Source organism: Lissotriton vulgaris, chromosome 12, assembly GCF_964263255.1.
Source record: "Lissotriton vulgaris chromosome 12, aLisVul1.2, whole genome shotgun sequence".
Lineage (NCBI taxonomy): Eukaryota > Metazoa > Chordata > Amphibia > Caudata > Salamandridae > Lissotriton > Lissotriton vulgaris.
The window spans coordinates 358,815,772-358,840,620 of NC_141700.1; the positions used below are offsets into that span (position 1 = coordinate 358,815,772).

Genomic DNA, 24,849 nt, shown 5'->3' on the forward strand with positions numbered 1-24,849 from the left:
TTACATTTATTTAATTGTAGTTGTACCCCTATGTAATAGGGGGCGGCAATTTTACCCCCCTATTACATGGGTGCACGTTGGCAAGGGGGTCCAAAAGTAGTTAATTATTCTTAAAGATCCTAGCATTGAAATCCCCATATAAACAAATACCAACGAGTTTGTCGAACGCTCTGGCTTTGTAAACTAGAGATAAAATTAAACCGATTTTAATAAAATTCATATTTGCAGGAGTGTAGAAATCATTATTATAAAAGTTTATAAAACAGAAGCCCAGTGTATAAATCAGAGCTTGAAAATTATCTGTGGCAAGAGCTTTAGCACTTCCGCTTGCAGAAATATTGAACCAAATTGAGTCCGCCAGATGGACGGCTGACCTTGGGAGCAGGGACAATAGCATTAAAGAATTCAAACCCTTCTAGATGTAATTGCTGTGTTGCCCAAGTTTCTTGCAGCATAAGTATATTATGCTTTTGGACTGTTTCTATCCAATCCTCAGAATTGTTTTTAGATGCCAAGCCAGCGACGTTCCAACTCAATATATATAGATTTGAATCCGTTTCAGAGGTGACAAAAATGTCGTGGCCAAGGGGCGTGACTTGTATAGAAGTAGTCTCATCTGGTGTTAAAGAAGGGGCAGTCAATCCTGGCTATCGAAGCCAGACAGTGGAAAACCTATTATACATAATCGGAGGAAAAGCCTCATGGGTTTTCAGCCCAAGGGCTGGCTTGTTAAAATAGCCCAGGGCAGTGACCAGATAAGGGTAGAGTACGCAGTGTTAGGCTCCTGTGACATCAGTCATAATTTTACCAACCGTGGTTGTAGGAAATTGATGACTATACAATCACACTCCATATTCTTCGGCGAAGTGCCAACCCACCCCACCCTACCCTGCGTACCAGAATGATTTCGCATATGTTTGCCACCCAAAACCCTTTGTTTTACAAGACAATCAGCGCTTTTGGTTCGCAGCTGGTCTCCAGTATCTACTTGGTCTTTTCTGAGATGAGGTACCCCTGCTAGAACCAATACATAAGGGCATGCTGCAGGAGGAAGTTAACATACTCGTGGGATTTGAGCCACCCTCACATTGTACACTACCCCCTGAGTTTGCTCTAAGGTGCTCATGGGGACACTACATGGAGCTGATGACATATATAAAGATGTAGTAGGTAGACTGCTCACAAACCCAGCATTAGATGGCTTATCCTGTGCAGCAATGGGTTTAGATGAAAAACAATCCTTCACTTTATTGCAGGTATCACAAGCACGTAAAGAAGAAATACATGTTGGTGACTGCTGACCAGAGTTCAATGCACTAATAAGATTAGAATTTGTCCCGTGTTGTGTAGCTGGCTTAGGGGTGTTAATTTGTGAGCTTAGTCTATTTGACAGCGTCTCCAGACGATCTAGATGCTTCAAAAGGGCAGTAAAGTTCTTGTCCACAAGTTCTTTAATACGCTCACATACAGTGGCCACAATAAAATTGCTTGAGGTATCGCCAAGTCTGCAGCAAATAGAAGTTGCAGCTGCATCAGTTTGTGTAGAAATAGAACAATGTGTTGCCTTGGTTAATGTAGACTCTGCAGTGGAGTCAACAGTCACAACATTCGGGGAGGGTGCGGAACCCTCAATTCATGAGCTCAGGGCGGTACGCGGATGATTAACACGGGGGTTGTTTTCTCTTGGAGCTAGTAGGTTTAACCAATTTTCTTTTCCGTTCGGCACCTGTTGATATCGTGATCGATGGTGCATCTCTATCCAATGAGCTTTCACCATTGCAGGGTGCCACGAGTAGACCCTTGTTATCCTCATTATTGTTGTTGCTGGTTCTTAAGGGCGACTGAGTACTGGAGGTGCTAGTCTACGTACTGGGCACCACGGAGGGACCAGCGTGATCCTCTAGGTCCACCCCTACCATAAGGCCAGACTGTGTTGCCACCTTTCCCAAAGACCGACGCTTCTCCGTGAACTTAATTTCATTAGCGAATATATTAACTGCTCTTTCCAGCATACTGTCTATGCTTGTGGTGGTTCAGGACTTGATACTCCTGTACGTTTCCCCATATTTTATATATCTCCGCGCTTAAAATTATTGATTAGATGTGGCTCACCTCAGAGAACTTAGTGGATAACACTTGAACGAAGGGTGGCCCATTCTCTTCCGAACTCTGACGGGCCGTCCCTTGGCCTGGGCGCAGCCCACACTGCGGGAGCCCTGGCCGTGACATAAGCGCCTCCTGGCGCATGTTTGTGGCGGCCGTGCTGCTGGGAACTGTGGTCCAAACTGCCCCCTGCAGACTTCACCCTCCTCGCAAGACCGGGAGGGGCACTGGTGGCAAAACAGTGGCGACACTGATGGGATTGAGCTCCCACGCTGTGGGAGCCCTTGCCGCGATATACGTGTCAATGGCGGCTGCGGCGCCGCTTGGAACTGTGGTCCAAACTGCCCCTGTAGACTTTACCCTCTTTGCAAGACCGGGAGGGACACTGGTGGCAAAATGGTGGTGGCAACAGATGAGATTGAGCTTAGGTAAAGGTTGCATCCCCCTACGGTTTTTCACCCACACACCTAATATTTTTTGGTTGCGTCCATTGAGTACTGACCTCTGTTCTCTGGGCATTCCAGTTTGTTGTTGTACGAATTTCTTTACATAAGCACCATGCTTTAGACACAGCTACATAAGTAAATAGAGCAGAGAGCAGCAAGCCTAGTCATTATACTTTATTTCCTCAGTGTGAAGCAAACTCTGCTCCACCACATGATGAAAGTTATACTAGAATTTCGGCACATGGGTAGCAAAAGCAATGAAATACTGTTTAACTGTTGGCATATTAAGAGAACTACATTAAGTCGTTAGGATACTTTAATTTATTTTGATAACTTTTTTTTGTATGCTTGGTCTTTTGATAATCTTTAATCCAATCACTCTTCTAAGTGATTACTAGTTGGTTGGCATACAGCCTGTTCTGGATTATTAACTAAATGTAATCCTACGCGCCTTCAATAAGTTTCTATGGCTTGCAGGTATCCATTATAAAGCATGTACAAGAGTGTAATGTCCATCTCTATAAGTTGCACCTTATTCTACTTATGCAAAAACTACCCATTACTCCCTTTTACTTACCAGAGCACCTCACGTTTACAGAAATGCATTGCTAAGCCAAGCTGGAACAAATATGTACTGCAACAGGCACTGTTCCTAATGTCAATTCAATGATCTTTATTTCGTTGCAATTGCATCATAAAAGATATACAAAAACACAGTATATTTAAAAATGCATATAAAAATACATAATACACATAATATACATGGCCACAATATCATCAACAAATATACAGGATATATAATTCAGAAAGTGCTAGTGCATGACCAAATGCTATCCCTAACCTTCTCGGTTAAATCACGGGGGTGAGCTTAGAACAGTCATCTATAAATATAATTAAAAAGAAGTTTAAAATATTTAAATGGTTAAAAAAACATTAAATTGATTTATAACAGCCAGACACTTAAAATGCCAGTGATGATTTTTGCCTAATGAATTTTACTGCCAAAAGGAATCTACTGATACCAAACACTATTACTTGACTAGTGTCCGTAAGTAATATTCTTCCTGCTTCCTTGTACGAAGTTGTTCCAATATTACGGCACAATGGCACTATCCATTTTTTTCTAGTTTCTGCATAGCTTGGACAGAAAAACAAAATATGAAAAATGTCTTCTCTTGCATTATTTGTACATAAGGTACATTTGTCGTTACTGGTTTTCCCCCATTTTGACTCGGTTTCCCGAGTTCTTAGTATACCGTACCTATACTTTATATACAAGGTTTTCGCTAAAGGGGGTTTAATCTCATCAAGAAACATTTCAAAATGGGCTACATTTTTCAACAATAAAAATCTTTCAGATCTACCAGAGCACCTCACGTTTACAGAAATGCATTGCTAAGCCAAGCTGGAACAAATATGTACTGCAACAGGCACTGTTCCTAATGTGAATTGACAGTTAAAAATGCTGTGTATGCTTGCCCCACGAACCACTCCTGTAATATGAATGCAATAGTTTTCCACTAGAATCGTTAAAGTACAACTATTTCAAAACTAATAAAGGTTATAGTTGTCTTAAAAGCATATTAGTGGGTTAGAGAGGGGAAGAACAGTTCTTCATGTAAGCTCATCTTCTGACTTCACTGTTTTACAGTGGATGAGATGACCAACCATGACCTAATGAACTAATTGCAAGACTAATTTTGAATTCAAGTACGTTACTTGGCTTCTCCTTCTAATTCTAAGGTCTGTAAAGCAAAGCCACTGCACAGAGGGGGTCTAGTTGCGCCTATTAATAACTGTTGGAATCAGCTCCATAAAACACTGTTTTGTTCTTTTCTTTTACGCTTTCACAACAATTGGTATTGAGTTTTTCTACTGTAGTACCTAACATGCAGATCACAATGCTTCATCATGCATACATGCAAGTGAGTTTAGGTATTTATTCAATCTCAAAATGATAAGTAGATGAAAGACCTCTCCATTATGGGGCTTTTCTGTGTGTTCCTGTCCAGTTGGAAGACGATCAGTGCTGATGGTTGCTTTTTAGGTCTAGCTACGAACGCAAAGCAGCGCATGCGCAGCTTCGCTAGCGGGACTCTTTTGCTCCCGCTTTGATGCTGGAAGGGAGACTGGTGATGTGCACTCCGTATGCCTGCACATCTCCTGTCCCCAGAGACTGACCGTGCGCGCATGTCGCGCTTTCAATCCCCCGCCGGCTCCACGGAGCCAGCTTGCTCTGAACTGCGTGAAGAGATGGGTTTGCTAGATTTTAGCTGCAACTGCCAAACTTGGTGTAGATATCTCCGTGGGGACCAAAGATACCAGCAAATAAAAAATTAGCTTTTATATTGTAATTGTGACTACAGCATAACCAGAGGCTGAGAATAATTTTTGAATTTGGACTGATAACTGATCAAAATAAGTTGCAAACAAGCGTCGATTATGACGATATATCCTCGCTTTGATTGTTCTAACTGCACGACTGGGGGAAAATTCCAAATACATTTTATTTAAGAAAAAAAGAATTTCAGAAGGAAGAATGTAATTTCTTGAGGAGGCGCTAGGGGGCGCACGGCGACATGGCTGCCTGAGAAGCAGCTCCGCCGGGCGATCGCCAACTATGGTGAATATCACCGGTCCCGCTCAAGCCACCGACCCCTCGATCGCCTAGCAGGATGTGCGAAATGGTGGAGCACATAACGTGTTGAGAAACGGCCCCCGGCGGACAGCGACTGCCCTGAAATTTGCGGATGACCGTGGCGAGAGAACCGGGCGCCTGACAAGATGGCCGCCGCGTTGGGACATGCACACCACAGCCGAGCGGAGGACAATCGCCACTCTACTGTCCAGGAGCGGAGACGCGTGGCGGAGGTAGGATTCTGAGGACTGGCCTCCCCACTACCCCTGCATCAAAAATTGTAGCGCTGCGGAGCGCCAGGGACCCACATTCAGGCACTGGAGGCGCTGCCTGACAAGATGGCGGCCGCGACACGAAAAACGCGGGCATAATCAAATAATCCCCAACTCCGGTGGCAGTGACGAGACACTGGCGGTGGCCTAACACAGCGGAGGGGAGACCAGCTAGCGGGAGAGCACCCAGCGTGGAGAACAGTGCGGAGCGCTAGCGAAGAGGGAGACATACCCACGCTCCTGCAGGGTGAGTGGTGCTGGCTACTGGCGACGAGCGCTATAAGAAGCAAACAGTCTGTGATTGTCGGCGCTGCCTAAAGATCTGCGTAGGCTCGCCCATACCTCGGAGACCTGTGGACGCTGCTGCCCGACCCCATCAGCCCATGGGAGCAGGTATCTTCATGCTGTTGCGCCAGGGTTGGTGTCTGCTGTGAATAACGTATCCTTCCTGGCGACCACGTGCGAGGCGGCCCCTCTTGGTAGGACGCTCGCAGACCCCGGAATTACAAGCCTGCGCGGGCTGCACGGAGGGACAACGACCTGGCATGCGTTAGGCCTGCGGAAGCGACACACCTGCGGTGATAGCTGCCTGCCTTAAACACTGAGTGTGTGGGGAGTGTGCTGGCCATATTGCGACGACACGCCACCTGTGAGATCGGAGAGGCCTGAGATATCCTCCGCCCTGCGAGCTGCCACACTGGGACACTTTCTCTGCACGATTGAAGGGCCAGCAGTCCACTACGTGGAGGGGGTTTGTTAGACGGCGGTGCGGACAGCGAACAGCCGACCTTCGCTCACGTTGCCTCACGACCGGGGGAGTGTCACCATCGCCCGGTGCTTTCAGCGCTGTGGCGGTCTTTTAGGCAGCGTTCGCCCCAAGGGTGGGGATCAACACGGCGTCGGCGACCAGACATACGAGGGCGTCGGGGTCCACGTGCAGGAAGGCGACCTCCCCACCCGCAAGCATGGGCAAACCAGACAAACACCAACAGAAGCTGCCCTTTGAGACGAAAAAAACGCAGAAATCCACTGACTGGGTGCTGGAAGAAGAGGCAGGTCAGGCGCCCAATAACAACATCGAAAAGATCCTGCTAGCGATACAAACGAACCTACAGGATATTAATGGCAAATTGGACAACTTAACTTGCAGAATGGACACCATGGCAGCGCGACAGGAAAAGCATGGGGAGAGACTGGATGAGGCCGAAACGCGAATATCCGCGGTCGAAGATGAGGCGCGGGCCTCCACCTCAAAATGCGCAGATATGGAAAGGCTACTGGAGGTTATCAAGGCGAAGGAGGAGGATTTAGAAGCGCGCTCAAGGCGCAACAACGTACGGATCACGGGCCTGCCGGAATCCACCAACACAGGCCGCATGGAAACCTACGTGGAAACACTGTGCAAGGATCTGTTCGGAACTGAGGCCCTGTCGCCCCTCTTCATCGTGGAGCGTGCTCATAGGTCGCTGGCCCCGAAACCACCGCCCGGTACCACACCGAGACCGATTGTTGCGCGTATCCTCAATTACCGCGACAGGGACACGATCCTTCGGCTAGCAAGAGAGAAAGGGAAGATCCAGCATCAAGGGAACTCCTTGGAATTTTACCCGGACCACACAGTGGCGGTCCAGCAGGCCCGGAAAGAATATACTGCAGTGAAGACCAAATTGCGTGAGTTGAACATTGTCTACTCCATGATGTATCCAGCGCGCCTCAGGGTGGTGTGGAAGGAGAAAGCGACAATACTACCGACACCGAAAGCAGCACAAGAATTTGTCAAAAGGATTCAACGAGAGATCAGAGACAATTCGCAAAATGAACAACGACGAGACTCGGACTAACGATGAGGGGTTGTTTCATGGTATGCCACTGGTGAGTGTACAGTTCAGTTACCGATCATGCGTTTTAGCATGGACTTTAATCTCCGCACTTGCTAGACTGCTTGAACCTGTTTTCCAGTTTGCCGGGTAGTGGGATTGACTCAACATACACGGAGTGTCTGGGTGGAGAGGTCCTGATGGGGCTAAAGAGGCCTCTGTTCGGAGATACGGCTCACTACTAACTTTGTACTGGGAATGCATCACGACACATGCACATCACATAAGGCAATATTGGCGTACACAACTGAGTGACACTATCATCCTGTGGCGATTACTCAATGCAGGCTAGTGCGCGAGTGGAGAGAAACTGCCCCCTTGTCTGCTGTGCTCTGCTCAATATGTTTTGACTATGGGACGCCTCTGTCACTGACTGTGAGAGATCCCCAATGCACTCTGTGCGGCGAGCAGTAAGGGTGGGAGGAGAGGGATACTGTGCCTTGATGATTAACTGTTGAAATTGCATTGGAGACGCACTGTGCCAGACATGTTGCTCAGCCAGTGGCTTTGTTGTTGGTTGTTCGGGGGGTGGGGGAGGGGGGGGACGGCGAGTATTCACCTGAACTGCGTTTCATACAGCTTCTTTAGCATCGCCCACGCCTGTACACCAGGTGGTGAGTTGTGCCCCTGGCGGACCTCTACAAGGGTATTACCCAGTAAAAGTTTGGTTCTGGCACTGTATTACTGTTTATGGGAGTTCTGGATTGGTGCACTGGATGGGACTGGCTTCGGCAGGTTGGGGTTGCTGGAGTGGGTGGGTTCTGGGAGGGTGGGATGTGTGATTGTACTGTTAGGCCGACAGAATGTGTAATGTCTTTTTGTACTGGTTCCAAGTTAGTCCCAGCTGCTGCTGGGTCGACTGGAGCAACTAAAAGGGAGATGCTAACAATCCCTATGCAATTGATTTGTGATGAGCGCTCATGCCTTATGTCATTGGATTTTGATGGGGACCAGGGAGGCAGGTAGACACAGTTTAAACGTTCTAACCTGGAACATCAGAGGGTTCTCACAGCCACGTAAAATACGGCAGATTTTTGCAAGCCTGACAAGGTGGAATGTGGATATAGCGTTCCTGCAGGAGTCTCACCTGGCCCCACACTCGCATGCACAACTGGGGACAAGATGGGCGGAGGAGGTATTCAGGGCCTCGTACTCTTCTTACTCTAGAGGGGTGGTCATTTTGGTGAAACGAGGGGTGGGCTTTGTGAGTCACACAGTAACACAGGACCCTTCAGGCAGGTTTCTAATGGTATCAGGTACATTGAGGGGGCAGAAGGTGACATTGCTGAATGTATACGGTCCTAACACAGATGCCCCGGATTTCTTAAGGGAGGTATGGGGACACCTACAGAAGCACAATAGCGCACATATATTGTGTGGTGGTGATTGGAACGTGACACTACGTGACGGTTTCGACCGTTCAGCTAACTCGGTGGAACAGCACAAACACTCACGCACAATGGTGGGACACATGATGAAGGATCTGGGTCTAGAGGATCTTTGGAGGTTGAGAAACACCGACGCGCCTGGGGCCACGCACATTAATGCTTCCCACAACAGCTGGTCCAGGCTGGATTATTGGCTGGGCTCCTCTGACCTGGCACTATGGGTGCGACACCTACAGGTGCTCCCTCGCACGCTGTCTGATCACAATCCTGTCCTACTGCGGCTGGACGTTCCACGCTACGCACCCCCCCCCTTCCAATGGCGCTTTAACGCGCGTGCTCTAACTGATGCAATTTATGCAGACACGATTAAGAAGGCGATTAAAGATTACTTTGACCTTAATGCCCCATCGACTGATGACCCTGGCATCCTCTGGGAGGCATTCAAGGCCACGATTAGAGGGGTCTGTATTAGCACCACAGTGGGGGTTCTGAAGGATATTAGAACTCAGATACGCAGGTGTGAACAGCAAATGAGAGACCTGGAATCCCTATATGAGTCCACTCAGGATATCATACACCTGGCCAAACTCCGCGAAATACACACAGAACACGAGACCTTTCTAGACTCTGAAATGAAATATTTAAACCGCACGCATGTGGCTAGAGCCTTTGGGGAAGGAGGTAGACCGGGGGCTGTATTAGCTCGGAAGATCTGCACAGGTCGCGGCCCGACTGCGATCCTTAGGGTGAAGAACAGGGAAGGTGACACACAAACCCATGCTAACGACATACTGAAATGCTTTGTTAATTCATTTGGATCCCTGTACAAATCCCAGCCCACTGCTCCGGCGGATGACACCTATGCATACTTGCACGATGTGGCGATAGGGTGGCTGTCAGATGCGCACAGGGAGTACTTAGCAAGACCTATCACAGCAGATGAGGTTACAGAGATAATAGGCTCACTTCCGAATGGCAAGGCACCTGGCCCGGATGGGTTCACCCCGGAATTTTACAAACAATATGCAGACATACTAGCGCCACACTTAGTAGATATGTATGGCACCTCCTTTGAGAAAGGCATACTCCCCCCCCCCACGTTACGCGAAGCCATGATTATCGCTCTCCTGAAACCATCTAAAGATCCGGAGGAGTGTGACTCGTACCGACCATTATCTTTAATAAACGTAGACTCGAAAATTCTTGCGAAGCTTATAGCCAAGCGGCTGTCACCACTGATGACCAGTCTGGTACTGCCGGATCAGTCCGGCTTTGTGCCCACCAGATCGACAGCACATAACACCCGGACTCTATTTGCACTATCGCACTATCTACAGCCTTCAGTCAAAGCTGTAGCGGTCATGTTAGACGCGGCGAAGGCATTTGACTCTATTGAATGGAGGTATATGATCACTGTCCTCAATAGAATGGGGTTCCCTAAACGTTTTGTACAATGGGTCACCCTGCTTTACACGCAACCAAATGCCAGGGTCAGAATTAATGGGTATATTTCGGATCAATTTGCGATTGAGCGAGGGACGCGGCAAGGCTGCCCACTCTCGCCGCTATTATTTGCGTTAGCACTAGAACCTTTGGCATGTCTGATACGACAGAACTACAAGGAATCGGCACTGCACTTCATAGCCAGGCCGCTTCACATATCATATGCGGACGACATGTTACTATACGTCCGGGACCCGGAGACTCACTTGAACGCCATACTCAGGGAATACATAAGGTTCGGGGGGCATTCGGGTCTGGCCATAAATTGGTCCAAATCATCTATAATACCCCTCACGGACACCACTTCTACGTTTGTGGTGGACTTTCCGCTGGGATGGCAACAGGACCCTATAAGATACCTAGGGGTCATGTACCACAGGGATCCGGATGAGGTGCTTAGGGCAAACTACGGAGTGGTGCTGTCGAAACTGGAGGACAGTGTAAAACGTTGGATACATCTGCCCCTTTCATTGGCAGACAGGATAGCGATTGTCAAAATGAACATACTGCCCAAGCTACTATACTTGTTTAACAACATACCAATCACTCCACCACAGGCTATCTTCCGACACATAAACTCCTTAGTGCGGACCTTGATTTGGGCGGGTAAACAGGCCCGTGTGGATTTGCGGACTCTGACACTTCCACTTGCACGGGGCGGCTTCGGGGTACCTGACTTTCTCCTGTATTACCTGTGCGCACAGGCACAATATGCGGCGTATTGGTATCACGCAGTTCCGTACCTCACTCACACCGCTATAGAGGAAAGCGACGCACACCCTATTCCACTCACAGCAATAATCTCACACGCCCGCCCCCCGCTGCATGCTAGAGATATCAACACGGTGGATGCTACGGTCAAAGCCTGGCATAAATTAGGGCAACTAGCACACAAGACCCCACTATATGCACCAGCCATGATGCTACACCATCACCAGGAGCTCTCGGTAACTGGGGAGAGCGTCGGAATGTCTCTACTGGCCAAAGCCGGTATTGATAGGATGGGGGACGTGTTCCAAGATGGCGAGTTCGTGGGCTTAGACAAACTGGGTTATGTTCATAACCAAACATCCATGTTCCGCTTCACATATTTCAGACTCACTAGAGCCCTGAGGGAGCACTACCCTACGTTCCCTTCGGAGCCGCAATGCCTTGCACCACTGCAACTGTTAATCACAACTAATGATTTGTCACACCTGGTGTCTAGGCTGTATTCAGCCGCACAATTGGAACTAGACGGACAAGTGTTGAAGGCGAAGGGGCGGTGGGATGCACTACTGGACACGCCATTATCTGATGAAGAATGGGCTAGCACATGCGCTCTGACACAGATACTTACACCAAATGGTAATCTAAGAATAATTCACTTTAAATTCCTCCAGCAAGTATATTACACACCAGAGAAATTGTTTAAATTTGGGCTCCAGGAGGAGGACAGATGTAAAAGGTGTAACAAGGAAGGTGCGGGCTTTGCACATCTGGCATGGGACTGCGCCAAGGTGGAAGGATACTGGGGGGAGGTAACTGCTACTTTATCTGTTATGCTGGAGGAGGAGGTACACTGTACACCCAAAGCCTGCTTACTGGGGATAGTACCGCAGTTCAGGGCCTTGAAGAAGAAGTTCTGTGCGATAGCACTCTTATTGGCTAAAAGACAAGTGGCACAATGCTGGCATAGTCGCAAAGTGCCGAAGTTAAAAACGTGGTTGCATGACATGTCCACCTGTCGTGACAAGTTACAAACTTACGAAGAACTGCTGCCAGTTAAGTCGCGACCAAAAAATATGTGGGTTTTTCTGGAGGATTATCTGACCTCCCTGCAGGATGATGAGGAACTTCCACCCATGGACTGAACGGGTTGCATGGCTGCATGAGTGCTGATGGGACGGGTGTGAGATGACGGCGGGAAGAGGGGGACCCTAAGTGTGTCAACACTACTGCTGGGTAGTACATTAGGATTACACTTTACGGTCGGAATTGGGGTATGTTGTTTTATTGTTCTTGTTTATTAAAAGAGAAAAAGTGAGACTCAGTTCTAATGCCAGCTATTAACCATGAATACGATACCCTGCAATATTCTGAGACATGTGTAACATTCGATCACAATAATGGTTAATGGAATAAACGTAGCGAGCCGGCCTCCGGGTTGTAGGCTCATGCTGTGTCAAATGCTTGATTTTCAATAAAGGTCTTGCGCAAAAAAAAAAAAAAAAAAGAATGTAATTTCTTTTATTTTGCTGAAGCACTTTATGCGCAGTGTGGTACTTCAAAGCAGGCACCCCACACAAAGTGAGAATAGAAAAACTAGTCTGTTTATCTGATTCTGTATATGGCTGTTGGGAAAAATAAGTGCAGTCTTTAGGTGTTTTCTGTTATGTGGTGAAGTTAATTTCGGTACGATGTATGTACAACACAAACAACAACATTCCTCGGTTTGTATCATAGTTTGGAATTCAGACACCGAATTCTTGAATATATGGATAGTTAATGCGGAACAGTTTGAAGTACATGTTGACTTGAATCTCAGTATAATTCACATTGTGCTAGTTGTTCGGAGCAAAGAGAAAGTGGTGCAGATTGTATCTGATCAAGGTAAATTTGTGTGAATATAATACACTAAAAGACACCACTTCTTTCTTTATCCAGCTAAAAAACTGACCAAGTTTTCATTTTCGCTTTTCGATTAAGTCTTTCATGTGCACTGCTTTGTATGAAAGTGCCTGCCATCAAAAAAACGCTTTCAGGGGTCGTTTTTTTCCCTGCAGGTTTAAGTCGTGAAATGTGTGCCTTTTGGTTCAGCTCATGTATCCTGCTTCTATTTCTGCAGTGTTGGAACACATCGAGGCCTAGATGTACTTGAGTAGGTGAAGTTTAAATATCCGTAGGATGAATACCTTAACCTTTGAGGCTAGAACGCTGCGTGTATGTGTGGCTGCCCCAATTGCCCATAGACTATGTATCTCTATGACCTTCAAGGCCTTGATGATGTTTGACATCAAATACATTTTTTAAATCTCTGCTCAGCTCAATCTCCCTCCCACCCTCCCATAAAAAGAACTCAAAAAAGTCTTGTTTCATTGAGGGTTATTTTATGTAGCGTGGGCAGAACACTAGGTGCCGGTGGTTTATATTGGTCATTGAGGGTTGTTTTATGTAGAGTGGGCATAATACAAGAGGCCAGTGGTTTACATTGGTCGTGCTACAAGTGCAAAGATGTGGGGGTTATAGCTGTATGGCTGGTCATTGGATTCACATTCCAGAAGGGGGAAATAACAGTGTGTTGTCTGTTGACAAAAACGGGGGGACAGGAGAGCAAGGTGAGATGGGGAGGTAGGGTAGGAAACATCTAAAGGATCGCAAAGTAGAGGGTTCGTAGTATCTCTTAAAAGTCGAATGAGTGGCCTAATCTCACTTAGAGGGTAAGTAGGTGGCCATTGGTGTGCCACAGAATCTGATTTTTTTTTTTTTTAAACCTTTATTGTAGCATTCAATAAAAATACAAGCATGGGCCTACAACCGCAGGGGCCGGCCGCTAAACAAATTAAGACCGCCTATATCACAGTACGACACAGCTCATCAGCTGACAACCCTGAGGTCCGTCTGCGATTCAGGATAAAACTTGTATTAGAATGCACAACTGAGTCCCAGGATGAGAGGTTCCATTTTATATTATGTAAGAAAGGATCAGGTGCCATAGAATCAAACAGAAGAATACGGGGGACAGGGCAAGAGACAGGATATGCATGTAATAACCGCTATAATGGAACATTGACGCCAAAGTATATGGATCGGTACAAACGGCAATACAATATACATTCAATGTTGAGCGCCAGTTCTCAGGGCCTGCCCACCCGGGAATCAAGATATCATAAAAGCATAAGCACTAAATACAAGTACACGATAAGAATCCGAATGATTAGTCAGCTATACTGATCCTTTAAGGAAGAGAAAGGGAAGAAGAAAAAGGCCATAGAAATAAAAAAAGGCAAAATAAAAAAAAAAACCCTTTCCAGCCCCCCACCCTGCACCCCTGCAAATGGCTACAGCCTAACTCCACTAGCAGCGTGCCTGTCGCCCCTAATAACTAAAACCCTAAAAGTAGGAAAAAGAATGGAGGAGGGCTAATCCGTTTGGGCTCCCAGCCCCTTTAGTCCCCCCGCCAGAAATAGGCACCCCCTGTCACTAAAAGACTAACTTATGACAACACTTTTAGAAGAAATTAGGGGGTACCGTGATACACCGCCCAGTCTCTTAGATCAAACAGTTGCAGGTCGAACACTCGTGAAAGCCACTCCAACCCTTCCCGACCTAGTTGATCTTAGCCTTGGCCCTTCCAAACCAGCACTCGAACCCCACCCCCCCCCCACCCCCCCCCCCCACCCTCCAGCGAGACCCAAAGGCACACAAAGGAGTAATAAAGGAGACAGGAGTCATCAAGAAATCTATGGCGACTCGTAAGCAGTGAGTCCACAAGAACTTCAAATGCAGAAGAACTCTCCCTCCTAGATGAACAGTCCCAATGTATCTTGCCCAGGAGTCGTAAAGTCACCAAGAAAGGAGAAGACGACCACAAAATGAATGGAAAGTCACAAACAAAAGTCTCCGGAGGTGAATGCCTTTTTGATATCTCCAAAGTCGATAGTGGTGGAAGGGTCGGCAATACACTGACAACCTCGGAAACACCGTCTTCCAGGGCACCATCCGATTGTTTCAATACTTGCTTCCTCACGGGGTTCTCGCACGGAGTCAAAATGGCCACGTTTTGAATGGCTGCAGATTGCTGTTCCAACAGTAAGGCTGGGTTCAGTTCCACCAGGAGCATCTCAGATAGGCGCGTGTCCAATTTGCTCAATAAGACATCCACATGTGAGCGAAACGCCCAAATTTCTGCCAGTATTGACCTCCGCGATAGCTCAAGCACCGTTCGATCCATAGTCTCATGCCCGACACCAATCACCTCCCCGGGTGAATCTGGCATCCTCGGGGGGGACAAACAGGATCACGAACGTGCAGATGTGGAGGGTGACCAGTCTTTATTCGCAGCCACGGTCAACCCGGTTAAGGCCGCAGGCCAGAGACCCGACTCACCGAACCCCGGCGGACCCAATACCGGGTCCGCGTGGCAGGGACCCCCACCCGCAGCCAACAGCAAGCAGAATCACTCCTCCATCGATGCTGAGCAATAGAAACGATCGCCGCCAAATTCGGGCTTAAACAAAGCCTCCACTCCGATTGACCTGACCCAGCCTGGGTCTCCCGGCCGATGTTGTTGCACTGCAGCCCGGCTGTGAAAGTACTAGAGGCCCCGGCTTCACCGCTGGAGTAAGCCGCAACCTTCAACTCAATGGAACTTCGTCAAACAAGCCGATTAAAAGTTTCTGGATTTCCCCATCGGAGTGCGGAACAGTTCATCCACACAGAGACTAGGCGTAAAATCAGGATAATGTACAGGATATTCTGGCGGGATTTGGAGGTCGGCGGAGCCGGGAGCCTAAGCAGCCATCTTGTTTGCTGATGTAGCTCCTCCCCTCCCAGAATCTGAGTTTTGGCCAAATAAGTTAGTTTGTTGTTGCTGTTCATGGCCTTCTAGGCCAAGCGAACAACCTTAACATCGAAATTTCTGATGCGCGATGGGCCACATGTATGTATGTGTCTATATATGTGTATATCAATCCAAAGTTACTGTCCCGTTTTCACTGTGCAATACACCGGAAAAACAGTATGACACGAACTCCAAAATTGCATGAAAAGCAATTAAGGTTCGCCGCCTGACACGAACCGCTGTCGTAAGTGGCCGGGTCATGGTGCTGCTCGGCGGCTGTTGAGCACAACGACTTGGGGAGAGATATATATATATAATGTCGCTGGTTCTGTTTTTTGTTCAATAAAATTCCATCTTGCTGACTTTGATGGTCCGGTCCTCGTTCTTTGCTGGCGTGGCGGCGGTGTCTGCGAGCGCAGAGCAAGCTGAGGAGGAACTGTTCTTCATATATATATATATATATATATAATATTATTCTGCCAACAGAAAAGCAATTCTGCTCATTGCCATTAATAACGTTTTACACACACCTTGTCAACCATGTCATTCAAATCATCATGTGAGCATAGTCCAATGAGGCTAACAGCTGTGCAGGTGATTTGAGAGTGGTGAGGGATGCTGAAGAGTGAGGCATTGATTCAGTATTAATATGTCCGAGCATGAGTACTTATTGTTGCGATTCCTAAAATTTGCACATGGAGTTTGATCCTGTGAAGATGGTGGATCTGGTACCAACCAGTCTGGAATTTCTTGCGTGTAGAGTCTTGCCAGTGCCAATTTTTCCAGAAATTCCATAGTTCAAATACATATGTTCTGTGGTTTTTGGTCTCCCCCTTTCATTCATTGACCTGTTCAAGTATCCTTGTTAGCCCACAACACCATGGAGCAGTGAGTCCGCCTACTTCAGCCATTGACTGTCTTGCGCTGTGAAGGACTACGTTTTGCCTGCTCACAAGCGGACAGTCTTCCGAAATGAACTGCGCTCCTTGGTGTGGCTGAGCTGCAGTGCCACTCCTTTTATTTTTATAATATATTTACTATTTTTTCACATTTAATACATGTGCAAAATAATATAGATAGAACTTTGCAATCATGCTGAAGTTTGACATGCTGTCTTTTGTCAATGCTTGTTTTTAATATGCTGTTTAAAGGCGAGGGATATACAAAAGATGCTATCTGTAGAACAGATACTGGCTTCCAGTGGTGAGAAGCTATTAAGACACTTGGAGTTTAGCCGTTCGAACTCTGGTTGAAACCTGTGACCTAGGCCCACCTTACAAGTTGGTAATGTTACAGTAGTGATGCTATTTTTGGAGGGGAGAGGGTGGGATTTGTTATTCATATGACACGTTATTAACCATGTGTGATGAATACCTCTTAATTGTATTTTCGCAGTTTGAAAACCAGACATAACATGAGGCATCGGCTATTTAACTTATCAATTTCTAATGTTTCTTTTTTTCTAGGCCTTTTCACCCTATCAGTATCAAAAGTCTCTCAGGGGAAAATTGCAAGTGTGATAATCGCACAACTTGCAATTCCAATCCCTTAGAAAACCCTTATTTTCACACGAATCACTATTTAACCCTGGACTTGTAATGAACACTATATTTACATTTAAAGTAAGATCGACAGTGTAGAAATCCTGGATTTAATTTGGCCAATCCTTCTTTGAGAACTTAGATGTCCCTTGCCAATAACACCTTGAGGTAAAGTTGGGTTTCATCGCAATTCTGATGTAGGCAGATACCTTGCTTGGATTTTATGATAGCTAGTAAATCCATATACAGATTATGTCACCAGGGCGAGAACAAAGGTTTAGTGATATTGTACTTGAGAGGGTACTTTTGATTGAGTTTTTCAGTTTGTTTGGGTGAGCAAGGAGGTGACCAGTTGAGGAATGTTTTAGAGATACCCTTGCAAATTAAGGTCGTTTTTCTGATTTTGTAGGAATTCCTATTTTGGTTGGTTACAGTAAATACCCAGGTATGCAGGAGTACGCACCCAGAGAGTTTTTGGAAGTCCAACAGCATTCGGAATGAGGGGATAAGCGAACAATGACTAGTAGATTGTAATCAACTGCATCAGAGGCCACCAAAAAGCCATGGTGCATCAAGGGGCAATAGTCGCATTTGTCTAGGCGTCATGGTCTATTTAACTTGTATGGTCTGAATGCTGAATCTAAAGAAAATCATTCAGTGGTATTATTGTACAGAATACCTTCTGTGAGGAACTAAGTGCTCCGATATGGAACTGGGCGTTTAATGAGTTAAAAATTTCTGAAAATTCGAATGAACTAAATTAAAAAAAAAACTTCTAATCTGCTTTATTGGTTGAATCTTAACTGTTTGTACAATATCCATGTCGTAAGTTCATGACCGGTTTGCAGCCGTTCTGCTCTTCCTACCTTCTCAGATCAGAATTGTTACTGTTCAGGTGTCTTGGTGATCTGGAGCTTGCTTGCTTATTAAAATCCTTTTGCGCCTTGATGTTCTGTAGCCCTTTTGCTGGGGCAGGTGATTTAGCACAAGTAGTACCTTGATCTTTAGGTTAAGCGTGGCCAGTGCTGCTCTGCGAGGCATGCTGTATTCGATTATGGACTTGAAGCTCCACCCACTCTCCACCCATATTTTTCATTGACTTGGGTCGTCTTTTGTAAATGCTGGCTTCTGATTTGTTAATAGGCATGTTAGTACCGCCATGTCTTAATTTGTATCCTCCCAAGAGAACTGGCCATTTTACTTCTATATTTTAAGGTACGTCGGGCGCGAAACTGCATCGCGCAGCCTAAACTTCTGATGGTTTTTAGGTCGAGCTATTAAATCCCGCAGGGATTATTATCTCTGAGGCCAAGCTGAAGGGTACCGGCAGGACTAAGATATAGTTCTACCTCTGCCTAGTGCTAGCTTTGTCGACTGTGCATTTAATATCATGTTATCCTGAAGGCTTCTCCGTTGATTCGCGTCGGTCGGTGATGTGAACTTAAATTCCAACCTTAGTCTTGCAAGCCACAGCTATGGATCGAGCAGGAAGGACTAAGAAAGTGATTGAGTACTTAGAGTTTGAAAATGATGATAAATATTTTACATTTATAACTGCACCTCCAAGCAAAAAGCCCAGAATGAAAGATTCACAGACCAAGATAAAAGCGATAAACGACCCAAAAATCATCAAAAGGCTGCAGTGACTAATAGTAGAATGTTGGATGACAAACTTTTTACCAAAGAGATTTAGAAGTTGCCTTAGCCTTATCAGTGCAAGAAATATCAATTGAGGTGCACTCATCACCAAGTATGTGCATTGCCTTCCCCTCATCTCAAAATGCAGTGTGGACGGTGAAATCTTGGAGTTGGATACAATCACAGATGTTAAAGACAATGACCTGGACACTCTCTGCCGGAGACGAGCTGCTTCCAAAGCTTTGTCTGATAAAAAGCAGATACTAAAAGATGTGTTTGATTAAGACAAGGTTGATGACTGTATACCAGATTTGACCTCCGAATTGGGTAAAATCACAGATTTTAAAGACTATGACCTGGGAACTCGCTGCCAGAGACCAGCAGCATCCAAAGCTTTATCTGATCAAAAGAAGATATTAATAAATGTCAGTGACAACAAGGTTAACAACTGCATGCCAGATTTTAACTAAAGTGTTCATTGGTTATGCAGTGCTTAGTGTTTTACACTGGTCAAGAACCTTTCCTGGAAAAGCATTCAACTGTAGAAAAAGTAAGGTCACTAATCCGAAACAAATAGGCCAGTTGAATACGGTCATATGAGTTCAGCCGCTTTGTACATTACACTAGGTTTAGTGCTTTGGTGTTGATCAACATTGGTTTTGTACAACTATAGTTTATCCTGCATCAGTACTTTTTCCATGTTATTTAAGGTTGTTTGATTTTTTTTCATTATAAACCTCTATAAACCTATATTCCTGCTTGGTTATAACTCTTTTAGAGCAATACCAGTCTGCCTTCCTTTGCTACATTAAGGTATAGTTCTACTCCCTACTGAGAGCGGGCTAAACCTAGAAACACCTGTGTAGAGAGATAACCGCACTACCTGCACCAACTTTGGTGAAAAACAACCGCAACTTTGAAGTAAGCATACTGCATTTACTAGAATCAATGGGGTGAACTGTGCTGGGATGGGAGGCAGTATGCTCCCTCCCTCTTGTGTTTAACAGGTTTCTTTGAGCTAATGAGCTGACAAGCACACCTGGGATGCACCGGTTTGCCTGTGAAGTTCTACTGTGCCTTTTTTTTGGCTTGCATATTCTGTTGATCTTGGGGTCCGCCATTTTGTGCCCAGGCTGTTGGTGACTGTAACTCTGGGCCCACCATCTTGAATGCCTCGACTGATTCCTCGATCACTGCTTTGTGCTGGGCCACGCCTTTGGTCGCTTGCCCGTGCATTGCCCTTGGATGGCCCCCTCCAAGACGCTCTCTCCTCCATAGACCTGAATAGCCACTAATGAAGCTCCCTTATTTCACCCCCTCCATGTGGTCCCCTCACATGGCAGAGATGATCCAACGCGGTGATTGAATTTGGCACTAGACTTCGTGACTGTGACCCAACCTGGGTGATGGCCCCACTTACTTTAACTTTTTGGGCTCCCATGAGGTACTTTTCCTTCACTGCCGGTCTGCCAGAATAGATTCTTCCTAGCCCCCTATTTCTACTCCCCTTCCCCATTCCCTCTATCCTCTATTGGGGACTCGTTCTTCTATGTTTATCTATGCAACTGTAACTATGCAAAATTGTTATTCCTGACCGCTGAGACCTGAGCAACATGGCTAATGCCCGGTGGAGCTGCTAGACCGCTATAGAGAAGGTCCGCCCTGGTTCACCCCCTCTGCCGTCACCTACCCAGCCAGACATTGGGCACAGTTCACCTCGTCTCCGCAATGTGTCTCCTTCCTCCCTCCGAAGAATTACCGTATCATTGTTTTTTTCCTGTGTTTTACTATGCTCTTGTAAAAGATGTAATTTGTAACTTGTAACTCAATGATCCTCAAGTAAAGCGCTCTGATACCTCTGGGTCTAGCCAGTGCTATATAAATCTCTTCAATTAAATAAATATTGTTACAAGCAAGGTCTTATTTAGTCTGTAAGCACTATTTTATTTTTCTCCTACAACATGCTTACCTACAACTTTCAGTGCGCCATGCGCCTTTCACTTTCTAAGCAGCCCAGGACAATGGCCTACTCTTCTTTGAAATTGTGGTAATTATCAAAACATATAAATAAAATGCATTGTCATTTACAATGCCATAACCTTAAACTCTCGCAAATGCGAGACCTATTGCAAATGCTTGGTTTGGTTTGTTTTGATATAAACCGCCACTCACAGTTATTGGTAAACTCATTATTTTACCTTGTCTTTTTAGGCGTACAGAAAATTGGCCAAGGAATACCACCCAGACAAGAATCCGAATGCAGGAGACAAGGTGAGCTTAATGCCTGCTCAATATAATATATTATGCTTTATTGTGTCTAGTAAGTCTCCAGCCCAGGCTTACTTGCACACAGCCCAATCGGCAAACTCAAAATGCTGTTTGTAATACCTGGAGTAACACACTTGTTCCTTTTATGGTCTGTGGTCTTCACATTATCTATTGACATTGATGTTATATATGAGTAGATTAGAATTGATATATTTTTAGAGTGCATCTCAGAGCACACCATAAGATCTCTGTATGCATGCAGTCTTAATGAAAGTTCAAATGGTTGAATTATGAAATTAGTGCTAGCATAGATATTTTGTCTTTTTTAATTGTCATTCATTTGAAAAGCTACTCCGATTACAAATGTCACAGTGTACTCTGTTATTAAAGTGAAAATATTTTCCTTCAGTTCAAAGAAATAAGTTTTGCATACGAAGTTCTTTCAAACCCTGAGAAAAGAGAGCTGTACGATCGCTATGGAGAGCAGGGGCTGCGAGAAGGCAGTGGTGGAACTGGAGGCATGGACGATATATTCTCCCATATATTCGGTGGTGGTTTATTCAGCTTTATGGGGGGACAGAATAGAAGTCGCAATGGAAGACGAAGAGGAGAAGACATGATGCACCCTCTCAAGTGAGTAATCTACCATTTAACATTTGCTTAAAGAGGAATTTATTTGTGAGATTTTCAGATACAGCACAGTTGTATTATCTAAATGTTTGAGTAAAGTAACCAGTTGCTGTGATCTGAATATTCTAGTAAATGTGTGAAGAGTAACATTGTCAGGGTAAGAATATGCCAAAAATTATTGCAAGTCTCCTCTAATTAACAGATAGTTTGCAAGTGATATTGTAATCGTGTAAATGGTTTAGTTGTTTTTGAAGGCCATTTGAGTCCGTGATATGTAACAAAAATAGTACAAGGGTTAAAATGCTGTCCCATTTAAAACAATTTGGCGGTGAGATGAGACAATCAGTTATCTGGTCGAAAACTTATGCATGGGGTTTAACCCCTTCCATGCTGGTGACGAACCCCAGCCGTCATGCACTACGGTGCTCGTGTGCTGATGACGGCTGGGGTTCGTCATGGCCCGCCCGTGTTCGGCCGGCGGCCGCACACGGGAAAAATCGCGGCCGCATCGAAGGGGTTAATATTGCACCAGGCGCTTAGATTTACTTTAAAATTAGAACCATTGCCTTTTAAAACCTATTTAGCGTAAAGAACCACAATCCATGATTGTTGCCAGAACTTCTGCTTCATAAAATGGAATAGATTAATTCTTCTCATTTGATGTCTCCGAAGATGGAAAAGTTTACTTGCCTCATATAATTCATTAATGGATATTTCTCACTTGTTATTTGTATATAGTAATCACATAATTTTCTATTTAATTTTTTAATGACTGACCGCTCAAAGACCTTCCAATAGCCAGAACATAAATGAGTCATTTGACTTTGTTGACTCATACAGTTTACCCAGGTTTCCTACTGTGGGTGATTGCAGATATATATTTTGTTAAAGGAATGTTTGTTTTCTTATTTCCAGAGCCCTAAGTGCATGAGGGGTGGGGGAAATGTTCTAGAATTCATTTTCTCTGTTCAGATTAAGCTAGTTTAAAAAAAAAAAGAGGAATCTGACATTTTCAATAGGCTCATACTAATTTTCCCCACTGCTTGTAGTATTCGATAATACAGTGTAGTTAAATTTTAGTGGTATTTGGTGTGCTAGAAATATGTTTGGTAGTTGTGGTAAGGTGATAGTGACATAATAGGAATGTAGAATATGAGCAGGTGGAATGTAGATTGTTCCTAAGGTTCTGGCAGTGATTGGTGCCAGTTGCTGCTAGGCTGAGAAGGATGTACATGGTTGTGCTGTGTTGGCGCTTAATGCTATAATAAAATTATCTTCAACCTTAAACTACTTGCTTCATATTGGTGAGGATTTTTGGTAGTCTCCTCACCCACAGACCATACAAGCACAGACAATCTGCTGTTTCCTGAGCCGATCTTGGGACCGATTTATGGAGCCTAGTTGAGGTTTGGATGCGCACATTGTGCAGGTTGCGACACTGCATTTGTGCTAGTTTGTGTGTATTTTCTTTGCTGGGCTGCGGACAGATTTCCGCTCTTGCACGTTTTGGCCTTTTATTTATTTTTTGCCACCCGTTACTCAGAGGTGCATCCTTGCGCTGCTGTATGAGTTACTTAGCAACCTCTGTCACACATTAGCCGTTCCTTTTCACCGCCATAGTGCCCATGCGGTATACACTCCTTTTGTAGCTCTACGTCCTCTGGCAGCAACGTTCTTTCATCATGAACGCTCTGCATAGCCTCTCAACCTGCCGGCTGGTTTTCCAACCTATGTGCTGTGACGTTGCCACGTACAGTGGCCATCTTGCTTTGGGCGTCACAGTAGGCCCAATTGCTGGAGTGACTGATCGGCTGTTGCTCCCATTGCGGAGACAATCCTAATATTCGGGATAGACATACAGACCTGTAATGGCATTTAGGATAAAGTGTTGAGCACGTTATTGAAAACTGGTACGACAATTAGATGGAGCAAGTGTCAATTTGGTGTCCAAAAATTGGAATATTTGCGCCATACAAGATCGTCAACAGGCGTAACGCCCAAGTTCTCACTTATAAAAGCCATATAAGAAGCCAAAGCACCACAGTACAAGGATGGCCTTAGGTAATTTCTCTGTCCTGCTGAGTACTATGCTCGATTTGTTCAGGCGTACTCTTGTATGGGGAAACCCTTAAGAACGCTTTTGATAAAAGGAGTGAAGTTTGCTTGGACTGAAGAATTGGAGGAGGTGTTCTGTAAGATAAAATGGATCGTAGTTTAGGCTCCTGTGTTTAAACCTTTCAGAGCCGGGTGTAAATGCATAATCGCTGTTGATGCCAGTTTAACTTGTCTTGAAGCCATTTCGAGCCAGTAGGTCAACTGGAAAGAGCAGACCATTGCATTTGCGTACAAGACACTCAAACTATCAGTGATTACTACAGTACCAGAGAAAGAAGCTTTGGCTGTCACATGGGCAGTACAAAACTTAAAGCCTACATTTGGGGATGTAAATCTGATCGGCTTACTGACCATAACTGCTCGAGCACATACTCCGGGGAAGGGTTTTGAAAACACATCTGCAAGATTGATTAGATTGTTTCCAAACTTCAGTAGTACAATTTTGAGGTTAAACTTTTGTCAGGGAGTAAAAAATTACAAGGAGATTGCTTGTCACGATTGTCATTCAGTGATGATCAGAGTGAAACACATTAAAGGGCACTGAATGTATGGTTGCAGTATTGAATGCAATAAGTGAGTGTGGTGGTAAAATATCAAAGAAGTGGTTGGAGGTGACAGTCTGATGTGCACTTAACCAATGACACAAACCAGAACCTTAATCAAGAACCTTAAAGTGATGGCAGATCATAGACAATCATTTGAGTCAATAGGACTGGTGTTTGTTATTGTTGTCTAGTGTCACTGTTCACTGTAAGATCTGTGAGTCATAGAATTATGGAATTAGTTCAGCAACGTCAAAAATGTATTACAGACCGGGGAGATCAACTTAAACCGCCACTTTGCTCTTAAAGCTGTAGTAGTACAGCAGAATTGCAGAGAACACAGGCA

At 45.3% G+C, this 24,849-nt stretch overlaps 1 protein-coding gene across 1 annotated transcript in view; it reads left to right on the top strand.

Moving 5' to 3' along the window:
• The window catches only part of DNAJA2 (DnaJ heat shock protein family (Hsp40) member A2), a 127,249-nt gene that overhangs the window by 18,925 nt on the left and 83,475 nt on the right, over positions 1–24,849 (top strand). Inside the window, exons 2-3 of the mRNA XM_086945127.1 lie at positions 21,160–21,219; positions 21,626–21,849. Of these exons, the coding sequence (XP_086801253.1) occupies positions 21,160–21,219; positions 21,626–21,849 (284 nt within the window). The remainder of the gene's footprint in view (positions 1–21,159; positions 21,220–21,625; positions 21,850–24,849) is intronic.